This window comes from Terrapene carolina, unplaced genomic scaffold, assembly GCF_002925995.2.
Source record: "Terrapene carolina triunguis isolate 2854851 unplaced genomic scaffold, T_m_triunguis-2.0 Scaffold192, whole genome shotgun sequence".
Classification (NCBI taxonomy): Eukaryota; Metazoa; Chordata; order Testudines; family Emydidae; genus Terrapene; species Terrapene triunguis.
In genome coordinates, this window is record NW_020664543.1 from 18,091,520 (window position 1) to 18,118,055 (window position 26,536).

Consider the following 26,536-nt stretch of genomic DNA (forward strand, 5'->3'; position numbering starts at 1 on the left):
ACAGGGAGCAGGGGGGGTTGGATGGGTTGGGGGTTCTGGCGGGGGGGTGGTCAGGGGATGGGGAATGGGGGTGTGGATAGATGTGGGAGTCCCGGGGGGGTCTGGCGGGGGGCAGATACGGTTCAGGGCAGTCAGGGGACGGGGGGGGTTGGATGTGGGTGGGGTCTCGGGGGATGGTTGGGGCGGGGGGTCCCAGGAGGGGCAGTCAGGGGACAAGGAGCAGGGGGGGTTGGATGGGTTGGGGCTTCTGAGGGGGGCAGTCAGGGTGCAGGAAGTGGGAGGGGGCGGATAGAGGGTGGGGGCCAGGCTGTTTGGGGAGGCACAGCCTTCCCTACCCGGCCCTCCATACAGTTTCACAACCCCGATGTGGCCCTCGGGCCAAAAAGTTTGCCCATCCCTGCTTTAGAGCACTCAAAATTGCAACATTAGTGACAAGAGGCACTGGATGGAACCATGAATACCAGAAACAGCTGAGACATGCTGCTCATCTCCCCAGACAAGAGGGCTCTTGCAGAATTAGTCATTACAAATTATACGAGGCTCTTCCTAAAGGATTAGGCTGGCACGCATCCAAACCAAAGGGAAGCCCTCAAAATCCCTCCATTGAGAAGGGCCTGGGGGTGTCTGTGGATGTGATATGCTGGTCATATGCACACGGCTCCCTTCTACTCCTCCCTCCCAGTTCCCCTGTCCCAGAGACAACATGGAAGGAAATTCCAGTGCTGCACCTAACACAATTCCCCTCGCACCATCTGCCAAGCCAACAGAGGCCAAGGAGCTAATATCCGGGCTTCAGGCAAATGACAACAGCTGCACAATCTCAGGGGGAGGGGATAAAACCTGCCCCCTAAAATGTCAGGTGCTCCCCTCCTGGTTTAGCCCGGCAACTGGACATCAAGGGACACAATATGCAGCAGCTGTGAAGCACACATGCCTCCTGAGGCTTGGAGAGGGGCACTGTGGAGGCGGTGAGGAAGGCAGGTGCCGAGGTGCCGCCTGGCAACAGGCAGCAGACGAGAGGCTGTTTGGACGGCAGTAATGAAGCACACACCGGAGAAGAGAAATCCTAGAGCTGACCAATTCCAGCTCGGTCACCACTGGGGCAGGGATCCACATCCAGGCACTAACATACCTGGGGCAGAGTCCTGCCTGCCTTGAACTGGTGGAAAGGGGCAGCAAAGCAGCTGTGAACACCCTTCCCAGTGCAGAGCACCCCCTCACCAGGCACAAAGCCTCCCTCCTTAGAAGTTCCCAGCCCAGGGGATATTCTGGAGTGGATCAGGAGAGACAGGAGCGGATGAAGCAAGGACAATATTGCCCATCTATTCCACAGCTGTTGCAAGGTCCATAAGGGCCACAGCGGGGGGAGATGCATCGCCAGACTCATTCTCTAACGCAGGGGCACGCAAACTTTTTGGCCTGAGTGCCTCATCGGGATTCAGAAATTATATGGAGGGCTGGTTAGGGGAGACTGTGCCTCCCCAAACAGCAAGGCATGGCCCGGCCCCCGCCCCCATCCGACTCCCCCTGCACCAGGACAGGCAGCCATGCCGCCCGGCTGGAGCCACCATGCACTGCACAGCACAGAGCACCGGGTCAGGCCAGGCTCTGCAGCTGCGCTACTCCAGGAGCTCGCAGCCCCACTGCCCAGAGCATTGCGCCGACGGCGGAGTGAGCTGAGGCTGCGGGGGAGGGGGAACAGCAGGGGAGGGGCCGGGGGCTCAGGGGCCGGGCAGAACCGTCCCGCGGGCCGGATGTGGCCCGTGGGCTGTAGTTTGCCCACCTCTGCCCTAACCCCAGTGTCAGCCCGGCATCAGCATGCCTAAAGTTCAGTCCACATGCCTAGAGAGTTCTATAGCGCACCCCCAAGGACACGTTCTTCGAGGTGCAGCACAGCCAGCCACTCAGATGAATGGAGCACAGTGTGCTGGGGACTGCAGCGTGCAAGGGAAGACTGCCTGTATTAAAGAAGAGGCTGGTTTCAAGAGGCTCCTTTATGCAAGGTGCATGTATCCCTTGGACATGTGGAAAGCTGCCCTGGAGCTGGTGAGCTTTGGGAACCTCTGGCCCAACAGTAGGGGTTTGCTACGTGACCCTTTGGTGCACAGCTGTGCTCTCCACCCAGGCTTTCCCCAGCAGGCTTGCTAGGCTCGCGGTAACTCTGAGGAAGCTGTTTGCACGTTGTTTACAGTGATGCTGTTGCCTATAGACTATACCACATCCGAGGCTGCCTCCTGTCACCTACTGCAGGGGTGGAACAGTCTAGCTGATAACGTTACTTCCCTTCCCCCTCCATCCTCCCAGGGCCTGCTTCAGCCCCTCATGTGTCTCGCTCAGAGTATCTGACGTAAGGCCTGAGAGACAATGTAGTTTGGAACCATCCTCTGCCCAGAACAGCAGAGTGAGGACACAACCTAGCAGCAGTAGGCAGTTACTGCTGGCAAACTGAACCAACCTGCACATTCTGCTCATCTGCCAAGGAAGCTCGGGGGACTGGACTGCTCAGCCCACATTAGGTACTTAATTGGGCCTATTACCATTGAATCTGGGCCCCTTTCAGTCTGTAATGCATTTATCCCCCAAAACACCCCTGCGAGGGACAGAACTGCTATTATCCCCACTTTACAGATGGGGGCGCTGATGCAGAGAGAGACTCGAGATATGTCTGCACTGCAATTAAAGTCCTGCACCTGGCCCATTCAGCTGACTCAGGCTCCAGAGGCTAGGCTACGGCGGGGCTGTAAAATTGAAGTAGAGACATTTGGGCGTGGGCTGGAGCCTGAGCTCTGGAGTCTGAGCTGAGGGTTGCAGATGAGCCCGAACATCTACACCACAATTTTACAGCCCTGCAGCCTGAGGCTAGAGAGCATGAATCAGCTGAGCTGGGCCAGGCGCAGGTATTTCATTGCAGTGCACACTTACCCTGAGTGACTCGCCCAAAGTCACAAAAAAAAGCGTATGGCAGAGCAGGAACTGAACCCAGGTCCCAGCTTAGCAACTTAACCACTGGACCACGCTTCCAGCGGACCGGAAGTAGCCTGTCATCAGTTCAAATCCTGGGTAGGGAAGTGGCAGGAACCAAAGGTTACCACCATCTGATGCTGGCTGCTGTCACATTCAGCGAATAGACAGTCACAATCCTCTATGCAGTGGATGGCGCCCTCACAAGAGTTGTCACTCAAAGGGTACGTCTATACTTACCTCCGGGTCCGGCGGTAAGCAATTGATCTTCTGGAATCGATTTATCGCGTCTTGTCTAGACGCGATAGATCGATCCCGCAAGTGCTCGCCGTCGACGCCGGTACTCCTGCTCCGCGAGAGGAGTACGCGGAGTCGACGGGGGAGCCTGCCTGCCGCGTCTGGACCCGCGGTAAGTTTGAACTAAGGTACTTCGACTTCAGCTACGTTATTAACGTAGCTGAAGTTGCGTATCTTAGTTCGAAGTGGGGGGTTAGTGTGGACCAGGCCTCAGAGGAAAAGCCAAGGAATTAACAGACCTGGAGGACTGACTATGCCGTCCTCCACAAGAAAAGATCCCTTCAGGTCAGGTGGCAGGGCACAAGAGAGGAAGGGAGGAAAAGTTGGCATGGCTGCTGCTTATCCTAGGGATAGCTGCTATTGGGGATTTCAGTCTCCAGGGCTGTCAAAGCAGCATTAAACGAATGAAAATAAATGTAGAGGAGGAATAAAAGCAAGAGACAGACAATCAGGTTGTGCACAATAATATTTGGATTTAAATATGCATGTAAATTAAAATGCAAATTAGGCACAGCCCTCCAGTGCCTGGCAAACTGCCATGTGGCTTTTGAAGTTATGCAGGTGGAAATCGCTGCTGTATCGCAATCTCAATACAAACTAACCGCTCCCCCTCCCCCTTCACAGTGGCAGTTTCACCACAGCTAGCTGCTCCATTTGTTTGGCTTCCTTTCCCTGCGGTTTCTTTCAGAGATGCTGAGCTCCATGTGACAGCTCTCTCCAACCAGCATCCTTCCTGCATCACACTTTCCTGAAGACCTTCAGCAAAGGTGGTGGTGACAACAGCAGTGGGGTGAGGGGGAGGGGAACAACATGAGAACCCGGACGAGTCACTGACAGCTGGATCTTAAGGGAAATAAAATCTCAACAACAAGCTAGAGGCAGGCACAAGGGGTTAATTGCTTCTGGTCTGTTTTCAAGGCTTCACTCTAGGGGTAGCAGGGGGCTGGGGCAAAGGGGAGTTTCCATGAACATCATGTTGCAGCATCATGCGTGACCCAACCTCTAGGAGCATTTCCCAGCTAGAGGAAGCAGGGCATCAATCCAGGTGTCACAACTGCCAAGAGAGACAGGGGCAAGAGCCACTGCAGGGGCACAGCTGCAGCGAGCCTAGAGACCCGGCAGTTTCACCTGCAGGCAGCCGCACATCTCCAAGGGGAACACACTTTGCTCTGCAGTGCAGAGACAACTGGGGAGGACGGCAGTTCCTAGTCCTGGCTCTCGGACAAGAACTCGAGTCTGTGTTTGCAGCCCTTGGCTCCCTTGGGCAGGAAGCAGCTGAGTCACCAAGCTATCATCGCCCTCCAAATCAAAGCTAGGTTCTTTTAGTCACGGGGCCAAATTCACCCCTGGTGTAAATCCATCCCGTTTCCAGCTCCCAACGGGATGGATTTGTTTAAGGGGAGAGCTTGTTTTTCTCTTGCGTTGTTTCGTTCTGTCTCAGGTCCACGTGCAGCTTTGAAGCGATTTCCTCCCACACCAAACTCAATCCCAGGGAAGGACAGTCTGGGATGACAGGTCTGTCCCACGGCCCCTTCAACACAGATGAGAGAAGCCACCTACCAAGACCCCACTGGGTAAGGGATTATCCAGTTTCTTTTCTGTGGGGCTCAGCCGTGGCCTGCCTCTCTGCACTCACATACAGGCCCTGGGCACATCTCTTTCAGGACGGCAGCCCATTACAGTCCCCACCCTGCTAGCAGATCCAGTTGTACTACGACTCGGAGCTATGAAAAAATCAGACCTCATGGGCCTCACTTGGAATGGTGAGTCCTCACCTCCTCATCAGAGCAGGCTTTCCTGCATTATCACTCTACTAGCTTGGACACAGAGCATCAGCTGAGCTGAGAAGTCCTAGCCTTTGTATCATGGCAACCAGTGGTGCCCTGGGGGCTTTTAAGAGTGGGGAGCAGAGCAGCCCCCACCCCAGCCACTCCTTCCATCTTGGAAAGGGAAGGGAAGCATCTCATTACCCCCCAAAGACTGTGTGTGTGTTTGGGGGGGATTAAGTAGTAACACCTTCTCAGGGGGTTCCGAGAAGCCTTCTTTCTTTCTCCTACCACTGAAGGGACCCCCCTTGGCTCTCAAAGTCCACGGCTTCTCCAGACAACAGCTCTGCTCGCTTTGCCCACGCTCAGCAAGCAGGGTGCCGATCAGTGCCCCTCCCGCCACAGGGCTGAGGGGGCAGGACGCTCCCCCGCTGCCAGGTAGGACAAACAATGGGCAGTCCCATAAAACGCCAGACCTCCGACGGCTCCACTAGGCCCCAGCAGAGAGCGCTCCTCCAGAGTGGGCCCTACACAGCCATTCACAGGGAGGCAGTGCCCCACAATGGGGTCTGGCTGGGAAAGTGGCCCAAGGAGCCGTGATTGCATAGGCAGCTTAGAGTTCACAGTGGAGAGCGGCTAAGATGTCAGTGAGGGAGGGGGAAAGGTGCTGGGGCTCGATGGGAGCAGCGGGGACGTTGCACTAGCTCTCGGATATGCATCCGAAGAAGTGGGTTGTAGCCCACGAAAGCTTATGCTCTAATAAATTTGTTAGTCTCTAAGGTGCCACAAGTACTCCTGTTCTTTTAGCTCTCGGGCGGTAAATCTGAGCTGGGAAAGAAGAGGACCAGGAGAATGAGATTTTCAACTTAATTTCTCGGCTCTTTTTTTGGACTCGGGGCCTCCCTGGGCTTGAAAGCCCCCTTTGTATCAATCCCACCGAGCATGGCTGCCTTGTTCTGTAAATCGTACCCCAGACAGCTGTGTTGTTGTGTAAACCTCACCCTCAGCAGCTGTCTTGGGATTCTGGAGCCCCCTTTGTGTTAAAGACACCCCCACTTCCAGGCAGCTGTCCAGGGATTCTGCAGCTTAGACGCTGTCTCCAGTCCCTACCAAAGGACCCGATCCTGCGTGGTGTTGTGCTCAGCGTCAGTGGGAGCGGAGAGGGCTCTGCGCCTCGCTGAAGGAGCTCCACGCCTGGCAGGATCAGACCCACTGAGCATCTCACTGAGCGGATGGTCTCTCTGGGGTTACTCAGGTTATGTTAAACCCGGAGAGGGATGGGGCAAAGTGGATTGGCCTGCAGTGCATTTATGGCTTATTCTGCTGTTTCTTAGATGTCACTCAGCCACAGACAATCAAAGTTTGTCTACTGTGTTAACTGCAGCTGTCCTAGGCGGCTTCCCCGCCCTCCATCCCACCAGGGCTGTTCCTCTCTTCTTACAAAGGTTACACACAGTTGGGATAAGGGGGACTTCACCATTTCCTCATTCCACATATTGTAAACTCTGTGGGCTCATGGTTAGCGCAGGGGACTGGGAGTCAGGATTTGTGGGTTCAAAGCCTGGCTCTGCCACTGACTCACCCTCAGATCTTGGGCACGTCACTTGCATCAACAACGTGGCCTCTCTTGGCACCTCAGCTTTTGGGCGCCCAACTTGATGTGCTTTGAGCCTGATTTTCAGAAGCCCTGAGCATCTGCAGCTCCCATTAAGGTCAGTGGGAGCTGAGCTCCTGCCCCTGCTGCAGCCTGTCCAATGGCAGAGACCCACTCCTCACGCGCTCGCACCCAATTGCTAAAAAATGCCCTTCAGCACCACCGGCCTCATGCCCTAGGACAGGTGGGGAGGGAGGGCTCGCTAGAGATCAGGGAGTCTCACAACAGGTCAGGAATGGTGGGGGTCAGAGGGAAGCAGAGTCATCAAAGGTACATGGAAGCGAAAGGGGAGTGAGCTGGATGGGGCTCTGTGCAGTTGACTTCACACAGGGCCCTCCTGGGGCTAGGCCCAAGCCTGGGGAGGGGCCCAGCACAGCTTTGGTATCAGATAACATGGCTTTCCTGTTTCCATGGAAGCTTTTGAATGGGAGGTCAACTGGAGCAGTACTAACACCTGAGAGGCCAGGTCCTCAGACCAAGGCACATTTCTGCAGCCCCGGCGTAATGCCAGTGAACGGGTCCAGCAGCCAATGGCAGAATGTGTGTGTGTGATTCCTCCCCCCCCCCCACATTCTCTACTTGTCCAAGTGCTACTACAGACCAGGTCTCCCCCAAGCAAAACCACCCTAACAGCCTCTGCTGGCAGCTGTCGCTCCCACAACCAAGCAGCCCAGTTTGAGGCGCAGAGCAGGGGCGGCAGGGAGGTTCCTGACAGGTAATGGCAGAAGCCGCAGGAGGCCTGGACACCCCTGGCAGGGTCTGCGTGCGACAGGCTTGGAACAGGCTCCGGGGCGGAAAGGGGAGGGCACGAAGAAGAAGGCAGCTCTTCTATCGTCTCCAACCACTGTCCCGAGCTAACAAAGCAACTGAACAATAGCACTGGACAGGCCGACAGACGTTGCCTTGTAAGGCAGTCTGGTTAACTCCTGGCTGGACTGAGCTGAGTTGGGGGGCGAGAGAAGGGCGGGCTGCGTAACTCACTGGCCACACAAAGACCGCCCAGGGGCCCGTTTCAGCTGTAACACTCCACCCCACAATGGATCCATTTGCGTGGAGAAGAGCAGGGTGAGGAGGGAAGGTCATGGCCTCCAATGCCAAAGCTGCACCTAGCAGAGGAGGGGACTGAGGAATGGAAAAATAATCAAAGAGCTGGAACAGAACAAAATCTCTTTAAAACAGAAGGGGGGGGAGGGAATAAAGGCCCCGGCGCCGCTGCGGGAGGGGAGCCAGCTTCAATGCCTAATGCAGGATTAATCAAAAACAAGATAGAGCTAATGTAAAACAGGGCTCCAATTTCACAGTGGCTCCAGTCCATGACACAATTACAGCATCTGGTTACAGGGGCCAGAGGGAAAGAGCTCCTGATTCCTGCTAAGAGAGAGGCTGGGTGGCTGCCCCAGCAGGACAATAATTGCTGACACAGTACTGGAGTCCCACAAGCATCAGCACCGCAACGAAACAGCAAGCAATGCAATGCAGGCGCCATGTCTGCACCTTCCACGTCACCCCAATGGCTGCTTTTCTTAAGGAGACACGGTCAAGGCGGGTGGGCCCAAGATTAGGGTCAAAAATGTTAGCAGTGTCCCATTTTACAAGCCTGGCAAACAGCTGAGGTAAGGGGGGAGGGGGATATTTTCTCATTCTACTTGCAGCAAGCTTTGTGGTCTCATGGGGCCACTTAATGAAAATTCTGCAGTGCCCCCAGCAGTTCAATAAGACTCAATAAATCCAAGCATAACAGACCCGTGACTACATTCATTCAGACACCAGCGGGTACAAAACCCGGGACCTTCAGCACCAGACCTCACCACATGAGCGAAGGGAGCAAGGGTTAGCTGTGAACAAGTAGCAGGCTGTTGCCCCCCTTGTGGGACAGCCACTAGAGGGAGACATAGGCAGACATATACTTTAGCCAGGATGTTACACAAGCATGTGCCCAGGGCTCTACTTACCCTCTGGACTCTTTGGAGGGATTTCAGCCATTACTGGTTGCGGCTTTGATTCTGGTTGGAGATGTTGACTGGTCAAGGAAGGCTCCAAATTCTCCACTTGCCTGACAGGTGGGACTGGGACCTCTGGAGACTTTGCCACCTGGATTTCTACCCGTTTGGTGGCAACGTCCGGCACAGGGGCACTGGCTGTGTCGGCTCTCCGCTGGGGCAGCTCCGGGATCTTTGAGGTGGGGGCTTCCATCCTCCGGACAGCGGGCTCCTGAGGCTTGCCTATAGTGATCTCAGTCCTTCTTGGAGTGGGCTCAGGGGGTTTGTGCCCCAGCCCCTCTGCTCTCTTGAGGCCGAACCTTGATAACCCTGGAGTGGAGTTTTCCACTTGCTTGGATGAGATATCAATGGAGATTTCTGTTCTTCGTGACACAGGCTCAGGGAGTTTGGGTCCGGAGAGCTCCACCCTCCTCAGAGACGACTTAGGCGACCTTTGGCCTGGAGAGTCTGCATGTCTGGCAGGTGTCTCTGAATTCCTGGCACTGAGATCCTGGAATTTCTGTGTGGAGCTGGATACGGTGGACCTGAGGAGAGGGTTCGGGGTCCGTCTTTGCGGTGTGGAGGAGTTTGGAGACTGGTCTACCTCCTCGACCTCGAAAGATCGCTTCAGAGCTGAAATACATGAACGGAATTCAGAATTTAACAACAACTGCATTTTCATGAGAGGATCACAGCACACTTTACCAATGTTCATGAACTTTCAAGACCTCCCCCCCATTCAAGAGGTGGGTAAGGATCAGTACCCCCGCTGAACACATGGGGGAACTGAGAAACAGAGAGCTTATGGAACTTACCCAAAGAATCACAGCGAGTCAGTGCCAGAAATAAGACTAGAATCCAGGAATCCCTATTCCCAGAAATCTAACCACTCAACATGTAGGCCTTGCAACTTGAGTATCTTTTACACCTCTAGTACAGGTTGCCACCTTATTAGTATTCTCCACTCACCCTAGGGGTAATGTTTTGTCTCCTGCTTTGCACAGCTATAAATGACTTCACAAGGTACAAGGCAGCCTGGAACCAGGTCCTAATGGGGGCCTGCTGGCTGGCTTTAGCTTGGTTACACTCCGAGTAGCCAGCCACTGCGATTCCACCTCAAAGGGCGCAGAGGTACATATACAACTTCTGAGGGTCGAGTGGGTCACTTGGAGCAAAGTAATCCAAACCCACCCTCATGAAAGTGTCCAAAACAACTGTAGAAGACCAGGAAATCCCCGATAAACATACCACTGAGAGAGATGCTTATGTTATATTTTAATAACAAGGGATCAGACGCTGAATAAATCTTCTATAACAATACTTTGTATTTCTCAAGAGCCTTCTACCCAAGGATCGCAATGCGCTTTTAAAACGTTAAGGAATTTAGCTTCACCACAGCCACTTTGGGGCAGGGTTGTGCCGGTGGGGCCTCTAGACGCTATTACAGAACCAACCATGATCAGCCTCATTTTACTGATGGGGAAACTGAGGCACAGAGCTGCTAAGTGATTCATCCAGCATTGCACACCGACAGTGAGTTCTGGTTCTCAGGCTTAGGCTTCAGTGTGAGCTTAGCATGGAGTGCTTTGGTTTAAGCAATAGACTGCAGAATGTCTTTACACCACTGCTTTCAGTCATTCGCATACCAGAGCTGAGTAATCAGCCTGTCTGAGAGGCGCTACAAAGCTGCATGTTATTGGAAGTGAAGTTTTCTGGTGTTCTAGCTGTCCCAGTCTCAAGGGGCCCACAGCATTCCCGCTGGCCCCTTTAACACATGGAGACAGTTTTCCCACTAAGAAGGCAACTCTGAAATCCACGACCCAGGAACCTGTCTGGGGAAAGCCAATAAGTATTGCGTGGCCCCAGAAACCTGAGTTCGCTGGACCTGCACTTCAGAAATCAAAGGAAGCACAGAGTATCCTGGCAGGCTGGGTCCATCCACATCAATCCATCTCTCTTCCACCAACTATTATTATAAACTCCTCCAACCTGATGATCCCACCCCACAATAGCCCAGGGTCAGCCCCTGTCAGATCCCAGCCTGGTTTGCGTCAGACTGGCCAGGCATGACTGACCCTGCCCACCCCTGGTGTTAGCCCCTGTTAAAGGAATAGGCACCTGATGAGAAGGCATCAACTCCACGGCCCCATACAGTGGGTCCCTGTATGTCAGGCACAGGGAGCAAGAGGTGAACAGCACACGCACAGCAGGAGGGAAAGTGGGAGAGGGAAAGAAGAAAACCTAGCTACTCTCGATTACTCAGCCTCCCTGTGCTACAGTAATGCCCTAAAACCCACTTACTTCACAGCACAGCACCCTTAGCCAGGGGACCAGAATGCATGGAAGAGAAACAAGCCCTGGTGTCTCCCCACCTGCCACATGCAATGACAGGGACAGGCCAAGGAGGTGTGGAGAATGCATCAGCACCAAATCCTGCTTCCCCTCTGTGCATGAGCTCCTTGGGGTTGGGACTCCACTGAAATTTGAGAGCAACAGAAGGTGGAGTCAGCATGCAGCTGCATGAGCCCTTCCAAACCTGATGGATGCTCTGACCAGGAGCAGCTGCCTAAAGCAGCCTTAGCTCTTGCTGGGTCCCCTAGGAGCCTGCTACTGTGCAATTGCAGAGACAGGGACAAAGGGCAAGAGAACCTCAGGACAGATCAGTGTCTTTCTAGTCAGAGTTAGGTCTGCTACCTGCCAGCTCCTCCTTAGAAAACACAGGGCCAGTCTCGGAAATAGCAGCCCTACCGTGGCGGCATAGCGAATAGGGGGGGCCATCTGCCTTTCTGTAATAGGATGGCTATTGAATGGTGCCTGCTGCCCTGCCCCCCAGATCAGGGTGCACTTACTCCTTTATCTCAACAACAATTAGGCAAAGGACCAGGTGCTGCAATACTCATGTCGGAGTCTGGCCCATAAACGACGACACATACGCTGCTCAGGAGTTGTCCCATCAGCTTGGTCCCATATATCCCAGAAGCAGAGGTGCTTGTCCTGACTATGAGGCATAGAATCATAGACTTTAAGGTCAGAAGGGACCATTATAATCGTCTCGTCTAACCTCCTGCACAACGCAGGCCACAAAATCTCACCTACTCACTCCTGTAACAAACCCCTAATCTATGTGTGAGCTACTGAAGTCCTCAAATCGTGGTTTAAAGACTTCAAGGTGCAGAGAATCCTCCAGCATGTGACCCGTGCCCCACACTACAGAGGAAGGCGAAAAACCCCCAGGGCCTCTGCCAATCTGCCCTGGAGGAAAATTCCTTCCCGACCCCAAATATGGCGATCAGCTAAACCCTGAGCATGAGGGCAAGACTCACCAGCCAGAATTCTCTGTAGTAACTCAGATCCCACCCCATCTAACATCCCATCACAGACCATTGGGCATATTTACCACTAATAGTGAAAGATCTATTAATTGCCAAAATTAGGCTATCCCATCATACCATCCCCTCCATAAACTTATCAAGCTTAGTCTTGAAGCCAGATATGTCTTTTTCCCCCACTGCTCCCCTCGGGAGGCTGTTCCAGAACTTCACTCCTCTGATGGTTAGAAACCTTCGTCTAATTTCAAGTCTAAACTTCCTGATGGTCAGTTTATATCCATTTGTTCTTGTGTCCGCATTGGTACTGAGCTTAAATAATTCCTCTCCCTCCCTGGTATTTATCCCTCTGATATATTTATAGAGAGCAATCATATCCCCCCTCAGCCTTCTTTCGGTTAGGCTAAACAAGCCAAGCTCTTTGAGTCTCCTTTCATATGACAGGTTTTCCATTCCTCGGATCATCCTAGTAGCCCTTCTCTGTACCTGTTCCAGTCTGAATTCATCCTTCTTAAACATAGGAGACCAGAACTGCACACAGTATTCCAGATGAGGTTTCACTAGTGCCTTGTATGACGGTACTAACACCTCCCTATCTCTACTGGAAATACCTCGCCTGATGCTTCCTAAGACCGCATTAGCTTTTTTCATGGCCATATCACATTGGCGGCTCATAGTCATCCTGTGATCAACCAATACTCCGAGGTCCTTCTCCTCCTCTGTTACTTCCAACTGATGTGTCCCCATATTATAACAAAAAATCTTGTTATTAATCCCTAAATGCATGACCTTGCACTTTTCACTATTAAATTTCATCCTATTACTCCAGTTTACAAGGTCATCCAGATCTTCCTGTATGATATCCCAGTCCTTCTCTGTATTGGCAATACCTCCCAGCTTTGTGTCATCCGCAAACTATATTAGCACATTCCCACTTTTTGTGCCAAGGTCAGTAATAAAAAGATTAAATAAGATTGGTCTCAAAACCGATCCCTGAGGAACTCCACTAGTAACCTCCCTCCAGCCTGACAGTTCACCTTTCAGTAAGACCTGTTGTAGTCGCCCCATTTAACCAGTTCCTTATCCACCTTTCAATTTTCATATTGATCCCCATCTTTTCCAATTTAGCTACTAATTCCCCATGTGGAACCGTATCAAATGCCTTACTGAAATCGAGGTAAATTAGATCCACTGCGTTTCCTTGTCTAGAATGTATTAATTCCAGAGTGGAGGAGAGGAATATGCTGTTGTTCAGCAAACACCTGAATTCCCAGTGGCCAGATACATCCCTAGTTCACACACATTCTCTCAGGTACTTATCTGGGCCACATCCCTGTGGTATCGAAGCACCACACAGTCTTTAGTAAAAAGAACGAGGAGTACTTGTGGCACCTTAGAGACTAACAAATTTATTTGAGCGTAAGCTTTCGTGGGCTAAAACCCACTTCATCGGATGCATGCAGTGGAAAATACAGTAGGAAGATATATACACACAGAGGACATGAAAAAATGGGTGTTGCCATACCAACTATAACGAGAGTAATCAGTTAAGGTGGGCTACTATCAGCAGGAGAAAAAAAACTTTTGTAGTGATAATCAGGATGGCCCATTTCCAACAGTTGACAAGAAGGTGTCAGTAACAGTAGGGGGGGAAATTAGCATAGGGAAATAGGTTTCCATGAGGTAGGGAAGGGCTACTCTCCCCGTTACACAGGGGGAACTGAGGCACAGCGGCACCAAGGGTACATCTAAATTACAATCGCAAGGTGTGATTACAGCTAGTGCCGATATACCTGATCTAGATTTAATTTAGCTATCTTGGGCCCTGGAAGCCATGGCAACATGAGCTGTACAGAACCCAACCAGAAACCTGGTAATTCCTCCCAGGACTAGCTCATGCCACTGCATCTTACTGTTCTGGGACCCTTGCTAGCTAGATTACAGCTGGCTCTGCTCTGTCATCCTGAGCTAGAATCCTTGTGCCTGCAGTACAGACATACCCTAAGTGCCCAAGGTCACACAGGAAGCCTCTGGTGGGGCAGGGAATGAACCCTGGTCTCCAAGTCCTAGACCAGTGCCCTAACCACTGGACCATCCTTCCCCTCCTTTCTCCTTTAGAAAAACTCTTACAAATGTTTCCCTGCAGCAGAGCGTGGATCCCCTGCATTCTGTCTCCTGGGGGAAGCTCTTTGAACGCCTGAACCCAGAGGAGAGGGAAGAGAGGCCTGTGAACTCTCAGTCCGTCTGACACATGTATTTGTCAGAGCAGCAGCCTCCCCGCTCAGCAATGGGAACCATCTGCTCCAGCTTTCTCCAGCGTACAGGGTCAGGAAAGCATTCCACGTGGCAGGAACTCCCGCGCCACTTTGCCAGCAGATTGTAAATGCAGCTGCTGACACACAGCCGGCCAACCATTCGTTAGTTACGCTTATGTTCAGAAGGTTCCTCCTCCCCTCGCCATGAGCTTGAGTGCTGCAAAGTACAGGCCAGCCAACTGCTGGGAAAGCGCGCGGCTGCAAGATAGCACGGGGGAGGTGGGTGTGGGGCTGTGATGGAGATTGCACGGATTTGCTGCAGCAGCTCAGTCTGAGGGGTTATCCTGCAGGGAGATGGTGGAGCCCTGTACAGATTAAACAGCCATGCCCACGCTTGGGTCTGCTATGAGCAGAACCGGATTTGAGGCGTGTGGAAGCTGCATGTTTTACCGGCATAATCTGCAGTGCCTGGGGTCGCCATGAGCCCCACGTTTCAGGAGTGGCTGGAGTTTTAGGACCAATTCAAAGGGGTGTACAAGGGAGTCTGCTGATGTCACATCTTCCAGGCCCCTCGAAGTGGGTTTGAATTCCCATTCGGTCATCAACACGGCCCTTACGCATCAGTTAGGCTGGGCTGGCCATGCTCAGAGGTAACATGTAAGGGGCGAGGGGAAGGGTATGCTACACGTTGGTGAGTGGCTGCAAGTCTGGGAGGGGACAAGACGATGCAAGTTACACCACCTTCAACTCCACGAGCAGGGCTCGCGGGACCCAGAGACGCTACAGGCCCCACTGGTGAGGTGCTGTAGGGATTAGAAACTTCTGTTTTCATAAACATCTTCCCAAGAGGGGGCACTATAGCATGATCATGGCTGCTCAATATTCACGTGGGTGGGGCCCCAGGGCTCTCGCTTGGATGCTTTGCACTATACCCTCGCCAGGGTGTAGGGAGAGAGTCGCTCTCTCACTCAGCAGTCCACAGGATACATTCCCCCTCCCACAAGCCTCAATCGTGTGCACTCCCTGAGTGGGATTGGTGGGAAGCAACAGTGGCCTGGGGACCAGACTGCCACTGGCAGCCTCTCTGGCGAGGGCAGCGGCATGCCTTTCCCTCGGCGCGGCGATGGTGGGACCTAGGAAAGGTGCGCGCCTGGCTCTTCTGCCGCGACTACACCTGGGGCGCCAGCCGACGGAGGGATGCAGCGATAGAGCAGTTGGAACGGGAGGTCTTAGAGCTAGAGAGGCGTCTGGCCGCCAGCCCTGAGGATCCATCCCTTTGCGGAGCGTGCCGGGAGAAGCGGGAGGAGCTCCGGGCCCTCGATGATCATCGGGCCCGGGGTGCTTTTGTTCAATCCCGCATCCACCTCCTTCGGGAGATGGATCGCAGCTCCCGCTTCTTCTACGCCCTGGAGAAAAAGAGGGGGGCCAAGAAGCACGTCACCTGCCTCCTGGCGGAGGACAGCACCCCCCTCACGGATCCGGTGGAGATGTGCGAGAGGGCCAGGGCCTTCTACGCACACCTTTTCTCCCCGGATCCGACCGATCCTACCGCTTGCAGAGTGCTCTGGGACGGACTCCCGACGGTCAGCGCAGGCGACCGGGACCGGCTAGAGTTGCCTCTCTCTCTGGCCGAGTTCTCGGAAGCCCTCCGCCGCATGCCCACCAATAAATCTCCGGGCATGGACGGGCTGACCGTGGAGTTCTACCGCGTGTTCTGGGACATCCTCGGCCTGGACCTAGTCACCGTCTGGGCAGAGGCCTTGCAGAGTGGGGTCCTCCCTCTTTCGTGCAGACGAGCCGTGCTCACCTTATTGCCGAAGAAGGGGGACCTCCGCGATTTACGGAATTGGCGTCCCGCCTCGCTCCTCAGCACGGACTATAAAATCGTAGCCAAGGCCATCTTGCTGCGGCTGGGATCCGTGCTGGAGGACGTGATCCACCCAGACCAGACCTACACCGTCCCGGGCCGTAGCATCTTTGATAACCTCTACCTGGTCCGGGATCTTTTGGAACTTGGGTGTAGGGATGGTTTGTCGTTCGCCCTCCTGTCCCTGGATCAGGAGAAGGCATTCAACAGGGTGGACCATGGGTATCTCCTGGGCCCTCTGCAAGCGTTAGGCTTCGGACCCCAGTTTGTGGGTTTTCTCCAGGTGCTGTATGCTTCCGCAGAGTGTCTGGTCAGGCTCAATTGGACTGGCAGCCTCTCCCAGTAGCCATGCAGGGGGCACCACAAGGAGGGCAGTATTCAGCAGCTGAAGAATCCACAGACACCTCTCCCCCAGCCAGAGCAGCCATGAAGGGGGGAAGGCCAGTCAGTCTTGTAGTTTTAAGGCACTGGACAGGGACTCAGGAGATCAGGTTCAATTCTGAAGTCTGCTACAGGCTCCGTGTGTGATCGTGGGCAAGAGACAAACTCTCAGCGCCTCCATTCCCTTCGCTGCAGAACAGGAATCACGATCCTTCAACCTGGCCAACAAGACAATTCCAAAGCCGTTGAGAGGCTAAGTGCATGAAGGCCTGCGTGATACACAGACAGTGCAGCGAACGGGGCCCCAGACAGACGTTGACAGATGCAGTTCTGAAGAAGCCAGGATCAAGAATTTTAGGTAGGAGCCTTAGTTATTAGGGGGAGAAGAAGGGGTGGTGGTGGTGGTGAGAGAGGGAGTGTGCTGCAGTCTAACAAGGAAAGATACCTAACCAGACACGTTACTCAAAGAGAAGCAAGAGCTCATTAAATATCACTTTTCCCTACCCTTAACTATGGGCTGCTCCGTTAGCATTTCTATTCCGGTAGCATCTCCAGGCGCTGTACAAACACAGTCTAGCCAGTCCCTGCCCTATCAAGCTCTCTACAGCATCACACTGACTCCTGCATCAGTACAGCAACTCCACTGCAGGCTGGGAACCCTGCTCTGTTATTTGAACATTGCACTTAACCTGCCCAGTTCGTGCATTACCGCCAACTAAGATAAACAGCTGTTTGCATACTCTACATGCCATGCAATGAGAGGTATTATCTCATGAAAGAGGTGAAGTGCCTCTTCAGTTGGAACTACCACTCAGAAAGCATCAAGTCTTTATTGCTCTCAAGAACCAACTGTGCAATACGGAAGGAGAGTTTCCGAAGCACAGAGGTACAGACCACAGCATCCACATGAAATCCCCAGACCGGCACTGACTCCAATCACAATCACAAAGCAGCAATACCCGGCCTCTTCTAGCACCCTCTACCCCAAAGTGCTCAGATACTATGATTGCAGGCCATGTAAATCAAGATCAGATGAGCTAGATTGCTTCATCCACCGCCCAAATGCAGACCGTGCTGGGGTGGACTACGGCAGCTGTTTAACACAACACAGCAACACTTCAGGGCATGCCACACAAAAGACTCGTCCAATTGAATCTTCAGGGGGAAAGGGGGTGAAGTTGGCAGAATATCCTCTGCTCTGGCATTTAGCAATGGTTAAAGCCCCTGTACCTGTACCTTCCAGACCCACAAGTGGCCTGGTTTTACCTCTCCTGGGAAAGGCAACCCATGCAGCAGCATGGTGTCGTCCAGCACTATGCTGGGCACTGACTCAATATGGACTCAGAGGAAAGAGAATCATCAGGGCCATTTACACTGGGGAAATTAGAAGCAGCAAATCCTAACTAAAACCTTGAAAGATGTCGGTTTCCCTTCATTTTGCCCGGTCCTAGTTCCACTGATGAACTGGAGGGGTCTCACGGGAGCCTCTTGCTAAAATTTCCAAGCCTGTGTTCATGAGACTGGGACTGAAACGGACACTCAGCTGCAATATGACCACTTTTGTCATGAAAGCTGCTGCTGCCTCTGCTCCCCCGCCCACCCCCCGCACTGACGCAGCTATGAGCGCACATGGGGTGTGGCATGCAGCCCTGGAGCACCCCAGCAGTGCCTGGCTCCCTGCCAGCATTCTTCCCGTAAACGAAGCAGCCACTGTCCCCCAGTGATGCCATTATCCAGAGCGACAGAGCCGAGCCCCACTGCTGTGCATTAGACCCCTGCCACAGGCAGGTCTTTCCACCAGCAGCCCGTGCCTTGCGACTGATCAGCTCAGCACAAGAACGTCCCACCAGGGGTCTTGCAATTAAGCAGCAAGCAAACCTCAGAAGGGCTGGGAAAGGATTGTCTGTTTTGTATGCAGTGCCGTGAGGAAGAACACCATCTCCCAGGCTGGCAGCGCGGACTTGAGGTGAGGAACAATGGGAGGAAGCTACCAAATGTCGGGCTTCAGGGTGTAAGCTGAAGGCCTGTGGGATTCAGGAAGGCCCCTGTGGGGTTTGGCTGGAGGCATTATAGGATTTGTTGCCTAACTTTGAGGGGCAAGTGCAGTCCAGCAGAGAAGGGCTGGGAGTCAGGAGACTAGGCGCTACTTCCAGAGCACCGATTCGCTACGATCTCTTTGTGCCTCACTTAGTCAACCCATAAAGTGGAGCTAACGACATACACCTTTGTTATAGGCCCTTGTGATCTGGGAATGAAAGGAGACATGCTAGGCAGCACCTCTCAGATATGCTAGGCTACTTCTGGAGGCGTGATATTGGACCGATGGACCAGAAGGGTTGGCTATACTGGATCAGGCTATCCCCTGCCCCATTCCGAACCCAGAGTGAATTATCTCTACTGGGGCAAAAGAATCCTTGTAATGAAGGCAGAGGGAAGAATGGGGAGGAAATTAATACTCTGGAGCAGCGGGTCTCAACCTTTTCAGGTTGGCAGCTCCATAGTTGAAGTCAAAAATTTTCCCACCCCTCTTTTATCTCTTATAAGAGAGTGAACAATCTATCGAGGATACCAATGCTAAGCCTAAATAAAAAAATTTCAAAAACAGACTCCAACGAGAGACTGCTGAATTGGAATTATTTTGCAAATTGGACACCATTAAATTAGGTTTGAATAAAGACTGTGTAATGGCCCATCCACTCCCAAAGTAAAACTATTTCCCCATGCTTCCCCCCCCCACCCCCAGTTCCTCACATCTTCTTGTCAATTGCTGGAAATGGAACATTTTCATTACCACTACAAACAGTTCTTTTTCTCTCCTGCTGATAATAGCTCACCTTAACTGATCACTCTCCTTATAGTGTGTATGGTAACACCCATTGTTTCATGTTCTCTGTGTATATATCTATCTATCTTCCTACTGTATTTTCCACTACATGCATCCGAAGAAGTGGGTTGTAGCCCACGAAAGCTTATGCTCAAATAAATTTGTTAGTCTCTAAGGTGCCACAAGTACTCTTGTTCTTCTTTCCTAAATAATTGGTTGCCTGAGGTTGACAGAGAGCATTTGGCCTGTTCTCTACCAGTGGCACACAACAGTTTTTAGTCTTCTAAGGGCTGTAGTGCTGTGGTTGAATTCTGGGTGCTGGCTTGGTGTGGGGGTGGTGTTTAGTGGCCTGCAGCAGGACGTGCACAAGGTCAGACTAGATGATCAGTGGTCCCTCCTGGTCTTAAACTCTGACTGACTGACTAGCCAGTCCCAGTACACCAGACTCCACCCCTCTCCTCATTCAAATCCCTCTGGTGAGCCATTTCTTCCAGGAAGCCCACCATAGAAAACCACATGTATTGTTAAAAAACACTGGGCCTGTTCAGTCTGGAGAAAAGAAGAAGGGGGGAGCTGATAACAGTCTTCAAATCTGCAAAGGGCTGTTACAAAGAGGTAGGGCTCAATTGTTCTCAGTGTCCCCTGAAGGCAGGACAAAAAGTAATGGGCTCTATTTGCAGCAAGGGAGATTTAGGGTAGAGATTAGGGAATCTTTCTAACTCCAAGGGTAGTTAAGCTCTGGAACTGGCTTCCAAGGGAGACTGTGGAATCCCCATCATTGGAGGTTTTTAAGACAAACCACTTGTCAGGGATGGTCTAGGTTTACTTGGTCCTGCCTCAGTGCAGGGGGCTGGACTTGCTGACCTCTCAATATCCCTTCCAGCCCTACATTTCTATGATGAGAGCAGCTGTGAGCTGTACACTACTATATAGGCCCAGGTGCATATTAGAGGTGGTGCAGAGTCGCATTGCCTCCGGGAGGAATCTAGGAAGGATTCTACCATAGGCTCCCTCATCGGTCACTCAGGGGTGTCGTACACTTACAGGACACTCCAAGAAAAACACATGGCCTGCAACCGCACCTGGCTACTGCTCAGGAGAATGGGGAGAGGTTCTTGTGCCCTTTCTTCCTTAAGCCCCCATGGGGCAGCCAAGCAGGTGTTAGCCCCAGGCTTAGCTTCTTGTGTGTGCTCTTTCAGGCAGACTCTGTCTTGCTAGCCTGGCCTTGTACACCACCACCAAGGGCATTACTGATGCTCAGCAGTTAATTCTTGATGAAATCATCAATGTCCTATTCAGAACAGTAATTAAAAATAAAGGTCCAGACTCCAAGAGCTTTTCCAAACTATCCAAAGCCTTCAAGTCTCCAGTGCTGGGCTGGAGAGCCCAAGGGCACCAGTTTTTCTGCCATTTTCTTTCCTGTTTTGTGCCTCTAATGCTTAACCCCTTTCCCCCCCAATCTCTATTTTATAAAAGATTGATTCAGGGTCAGTCTGAGTTTTGGATGAAGGCACAACAGAGAATGGGAAAGCAGAAAGTATGATTCAAATCTGAACTGCTCACTGCACCACCCTCTCTACACAAGATTGCTGTGGGGATAGGGTGGAAGTAGGTCAGATGAGGACACAATCATTACCCGCTGCCACTGTTGTGACAGACACTACCGCAGTTCTGTGAGCTGGGAGTTTTAAACCATGCTCATCACTATGATCTCTGAGTGCTTCAACCTCATCTTATTCCCTTGGACCGAGCGGCCTGCTCATGTAAAGACAGACGCGTCTGGAAGATCAGACATTCCAAGGTGAATAATGTTCTCCCAACGAATGTGATAGCAAAGGAAATGGCAACATTTTGATGAGTACTGGAAAGTTTCTTTATTTAGGCAATACTCCATTTGTGGATCTCACTCTATGAGCAGGCTGCAAGATTTACGTTCCTTTTCTGGTAACGTGCCGTCTATGCGAACAGCACTGCCAATCACGCACGGGAGTGGATTGTGAAGCTGACTCAATGTTTCAGCAGAGTTTAGTCTGCACAAAAATCACCAGCAGCACAGGAATTAAAGATTCTGGAATCAGAATTTCAATGGCTACTTAGCTGTTGACCAGCACAGCCAATGAGAGGCTGCGGTGCAATTATGCTAGCTCTGCAATGCTGACAGAAGGATTCAATAGTTTGTCATAAACTCACCAGATTAGGATTTGGGACAAGGCACGTGGGATATACTCTAGTTTCCCAGAGACATCAAAGGGAGTTCCACAAGCAAGTAGAGGGGAACACGGCCTGGTAACTAACTACTGGGGGATGTTCTCTGGCCTGCGATATGCAGGAGGTCAGAGTAGATGATAACAATGGTCTATTCTGCCCTTGAAAATCTCTGAACCTGCAACTTTCCCTCAGGTGAGTATTCCCATGGAAGTACTTGGGTGAGGAGGAACAAACAACCTGTGTGACTAAGGGCTGTAGGTTCAGACCTATCGAGCTCAATCCTCCAAGGTTCTGACTCTTCTAGCTATGATCCAGCAAAGCATATGCCAAAATCAGCACTTCCGTTGGCATCGCTCATGCACTTCAGTGCTCTGCTGGATCGGGGCCAGAGTGCTCAGTTTGTTGCAGGACCCAGTTGATATGTGCAGTCCTAAGGGGTGATTTGCAGACTCATTTTTCTGTACCATAAACCTCCCTGAAAGTTCCTGGAAACTAGAGAGAACCAACTCCATTGAACCAAGATCAGACCAAGGGTGAGGGTTAGGCAGACAGTGGTCTGAAAAGACCAGCTGAATGTAACAGAAAACAATTACTCTTTGGACCAGCCCATAGAACCTCACAGCCCAACCACAGAATTCCACAGGACTGCTCAGAACTCCTACACGGCACGATTCGAGTCCACCCAAGTCAATGGGCGTCTTCCTGCTGACCTTACTGGGCTCTGAAGTAGGCCCACAAAAAGGATTCTACAGGCTTTGAGAGACGTTTCTATAGAACCCCATTGGTTTCATCCCTATTAATCACTGCAAGCCTCTTCCATAAAGACAAGCAGGAATACCGGGTCACGAAAGCAGAGAGCTGGTTGGTCCGACTGAAGAGGTTTTCAAACCAGCCCAGGAATGCAGAAGACGACTCCAAAGACACAGAACAAACTGTGCTGGGAAGCCAGCTACAAACTGCTGAGCAGCGCAGGAGGGACCCACCCCAACTCCACTTTAGTCTTGGGCAGGGCAAGTATTCCATGCTCCTGGCGTGAAGGAAGGAAAGTGGCTTTGACAAATGGGCCTTGCATTTCTGCCCTGCAAGCGGAAGCACGTTCCTTTGGGCAGATGCTTCTAATCTAAAGCATCATGGGGCCCGAGATCACCTTGGCTTTAGGGCTGCGTCAGCCCATCGCTCAAACTTTCACCTTCTCAGCTTCCCTGATGCTTTGCTTGCCTCTTTTTCTGGCTCTTTCCTGCTCAGCGTCACCACGCCCCTGCACACAGCAGCTGAGCAAAGAAAAGGGCAAGAGAGAGAGAGGGGAAAAAAAAGACCTCAGGAAGCAAAACAATCCCAGAAAAAAAAAAAACCAACATGGGAGAGTTTAAAAATAGCCTGCGCAGCCCGGAGCCAAGAGAAGGGAAGTAAACAGCCCGTGTTCCAAAGGACCCGCCTCCTGGCTTCCTGCAGGGAAGTTGGCTTATTAATTAAAACAATAACAGCCAAATAAAGGCCAATGCCGTAGATCAGCCCTGCAGGCAGGCCCGGTGTGCTAGTCCTCCTGGGTGCCTGGCACAACACGGTACCAAAGGGGCTGCGTCTACAGATTCGTTGCATGGTTCTCCCACCACTGCATGGCTAATACTCGTAGGGCCAGATTTTTAGAGGCATTTAGGCACCTAACTCCTCTTTAAAAATCTAGTCCTTATCCCCTATGTAGCCCCCCCCCCCCCCCCCCCCACCCTCCATTTCCCAAGACAGGGGTTCATTTATAAGTGGTCTAATAGCAGCACGTTCCACCAACCCAAATTTCTGCCTTTCCCCTGCAGCTTCCATTATATTTTTCTTCCCTACTTGTGACAGGGCAGAAACATCCCTGCTCCAACCTGTACCGCAAATCAATTATCAACAGCACTGACCTCTCAGGAGTGCATATTCTGCACTTATTCCACACGGGGACTCACCCTGAAGACCTTAGGCAGTTTCCATAATATCATTGTGTGTTAAACTGCTGCCAAGTTCTGCCCCAGAGGTGGCTGCATTTTAGTGCTGGGTGTATTTATGCCTGTATGCATTTTGTAAAGCCTCTGGGATGAAAGACACTTGTAAACGTACATTGCTGCTGTTACCTGTACAGGATGCAGTATACTGATGTATGATGACTGGCTGCCCTGTGCTTGCTCTCTTTAAAAAGGACAAACTGTCCATGATAGTAGGAAGAGATAATAGAATCTCTTTCTCCCCCTTCTCCCCCCAAAAGCTGTCTGTGTTTGTGTTGACAGTGCAACATCTGCATAAGGCCAAGTAGCATACAGCCACGAAAAAGGTGTTTCCGTTTTCTGGTGTGTTTTTGTTTACCCAGTTTAAAAGATAACATGAGCAGCTCCAGCTCTGTCTAAGTGCTGGATTCTGCCCTGTGTACCATCAGGCCTGCAGGGGCTTCAGCAGAGAATTCTTCTAGGAGTGCCAAATGCAGTGCACATTGGCATGCCCTTTGCAATACCCTTGGACGGGATCCATCTTGATCAGGGCCGGCTCCAGGCACCAGCTAAAGAAGCAGGTGCTTGGGGCGGCCAGTACCAAGGGGCGGCACTCCGGCCGCTATTGGAGCAGCACATCCGGGTCTTCAGCGGCAATTCGGCGGCAGGTCCCTCAGTCCCTCTCAGAGCGAAGGACCTGCCGCCAAATTGCCTCCGAAGAGTGGAGCAGCGCGATTGCGTTGCCGTGGCTTCCTCCCCCACTTGGGGCGGCAGAAAACCTGGAGCTGGCCCTGATCTTGATCCCCCATCTGGGCTCAGCTAGCAAAACTATCCTGTGGGGGGGGGGGGAAAGGGGTAGCGACCTGAAACCTCACCCTCACCTTACCATCCTGGCCCCCACTCAGGGACTGGCTTTGCGAGGGAAACTGGGTGGTCAGAGCAAAAACGATCATGATACTGAAAAAAAGAAAGAATCCCCCCAGTGTGGATTCCCAGGGGAAAAGCAGCTCTCTCTCTCCAAGGCACCTTGTAGTAATCAGCCTAGTTTACTACATACAAATGCAGCAACTCTTTGCTCCTACAAGGAAACGCGTGTTCAAACAGAAAGTTGGGGCACAGCTTCCTTTAATACAGTAAATGGTAACGTGCGTGTATGCATGTGTTCCTTGGTCCTCGGAAAATGCTTTGAAATATGTACGGGAACAGATTTGTATTGTGGGTTTCATAATTTCCCTTCACTGCTAATGCTCTCTCCCACCAAAAAATCCTTCTCTAAAACCCACTTCCCCCACAAAGCCTTCTGACCTGGCGGTTCTCAGCTTTAATCACTCCACATCCCATCTCGATGGAACTGTTGTCTATGTTTCTCAGATCTCTCCTAAGGCCTGATCCTGCAAACGCCAGGAGGCAGAGGAGTGTAGGCACTATAGAACCTGACTCTGCCACCTACACTCACACTGTGGGGCTCCTGTAAGCACTGCACCCAGTAACGTGAGTTGGCAGGACCAGGCCCTGCGATTGTGAGTATTACGTTGGCACAGGAAACGTGTCCTGCTCTATGACCGTGCACCAGCGTAACTGTGCACACTGCAACCTAAGTGATGAACAATCATTTTTGTGCATCTCCCAGCCCGTCCACCCCTCCCACTGCTGCACAGAGGTCATTGTAACGCTGACTTTGCGACAACTCAGGCACGCCTGTCATCACACACCATGGAATCATAAGCTAAGAATTAGGATCTCCCCGTGAGGGTCACACAGAGAGGAGGAAATAGGGCTGAGCGACAAAGTTCTGGAAAAATTCCACTCATCTGCAAAACAGACAAATCATCAAAAACAAAGTCGGGGGCAAAGCATGTGCCTTTCTCCCAGAGTGAAAGACTCTCTGTAGGGCCTGATCCAAACTCACTGAAGTAGATGGAAAGATTCCCATTGACATCAGTGGGCTCACTGGCTCCTGCCCTCCCCCCAGGCTCCCTCCCCTGGCCTGCAATACAAATCTTTGCTGGGTTTTCATTAGAGAGCTTCCCCCACCCCCAATCTGTTCTGTGCTACGTGAAATAACGTCCGACATCAAACACTCCGTTTTAGATGTGGAGGCAAAAATCTCTGGATGACACCTGGGGAACGGGGAGGCGAACATCTGTGGATATGTTGTAAACAAAAAGACACCAAGTCCCAGCTGAGGTGATGCCGTGGACAAGGAAACCTCTGTTCACAAAGCACTGAAGGAGACCAAAGTAAACAAACAGAAAGGGATGCCGTTTCCTACAGGACCTATGCTAACTGCTTTGTAACCTGGGTCAGGCTCTGCAGAGACTGCAGAGCTGAAAGCAGAGGCGGCAGCTTCCCACTAAACATCCCGCACATGATTTCTGTAACCTCAGGGTTATGTTTGTTTGCTTGCTTAAGCACTGAAAGCTCTCATTGCATTTTTAGACACATGAGACTCTTATGGGAATAAGCCAGAGCCAGTTGAACTGTTTATTTCAGAATATACAACGGTATTATTCCAAAACACTGATTTTCTTTAAAGGGCTACCAGATGGTGAGCTGGGGTTCCTAAGGAGGGGGAGCTTTTTGTAGGTGCCGGCTTTCAGTGAGCCATAGAACTGAGATCCTACCCATTCGTGGTCATTAAATATCCCAGGACACTTGTCACCAGAATGGCAGGATGTTAGCCCGTTTTCTGGCCATATTCCAGCTTGAATAATTACATTCTTACACTTCACTGACCCCCCTACATTCAAATGGACATGACATTCTTCCGCACTTCCAATCCTAAACTGTTGTGTGGGGTTGCTGTACTCGTAAACAGCGGCCAAGATCTATGCCAGAGGTGGCTGCATTTTAGTGCCAGGTGAAGTAAAGGGCTATGGAAAGAGTATAGGAATATTAGCTATGTTAATAATGTGCATGCAGGTCATTCACAGCTCCCTTCCAACGATACTAGGAGTTATACTTGTGTGATGGCTGCCATCTTGGTAGACAGCCCAGGGATTGAACTGGGGACTTCCAGAGCTAAAAGCATAAACTGCTACAACTTGTGCTAAGCTC

At 51.8% G+C, this 26,536-nt stretch overlaps 1 protein-coding gene across 3 annotated transcripts in view; it reads right to left on the reverse strand.

The window, feature by feature from the left end:
* The window catches only part of SEPTIN9 (septin 9), a 250,111-nt gene that overhangs the window by 106,766 nt on the left and 116,809 nt on the right, over nucleotides 1–26,536 (reverse strand). For all 3 annotated transcript variants that reach the window (XM_024206297.2, XM_024206300.1, XM_024206298.1), the window contains one exon: nucleotides 8,631–9,290. In XM_024206297.2, coding sequence (XP_024062065.1) covers nucleotides 8,631–9,290 — 660 coding nt within the window. The remainder of the gene's footprint in view (nucleotides 1–8,630; nucleotides 9,291–26,536) is intronic.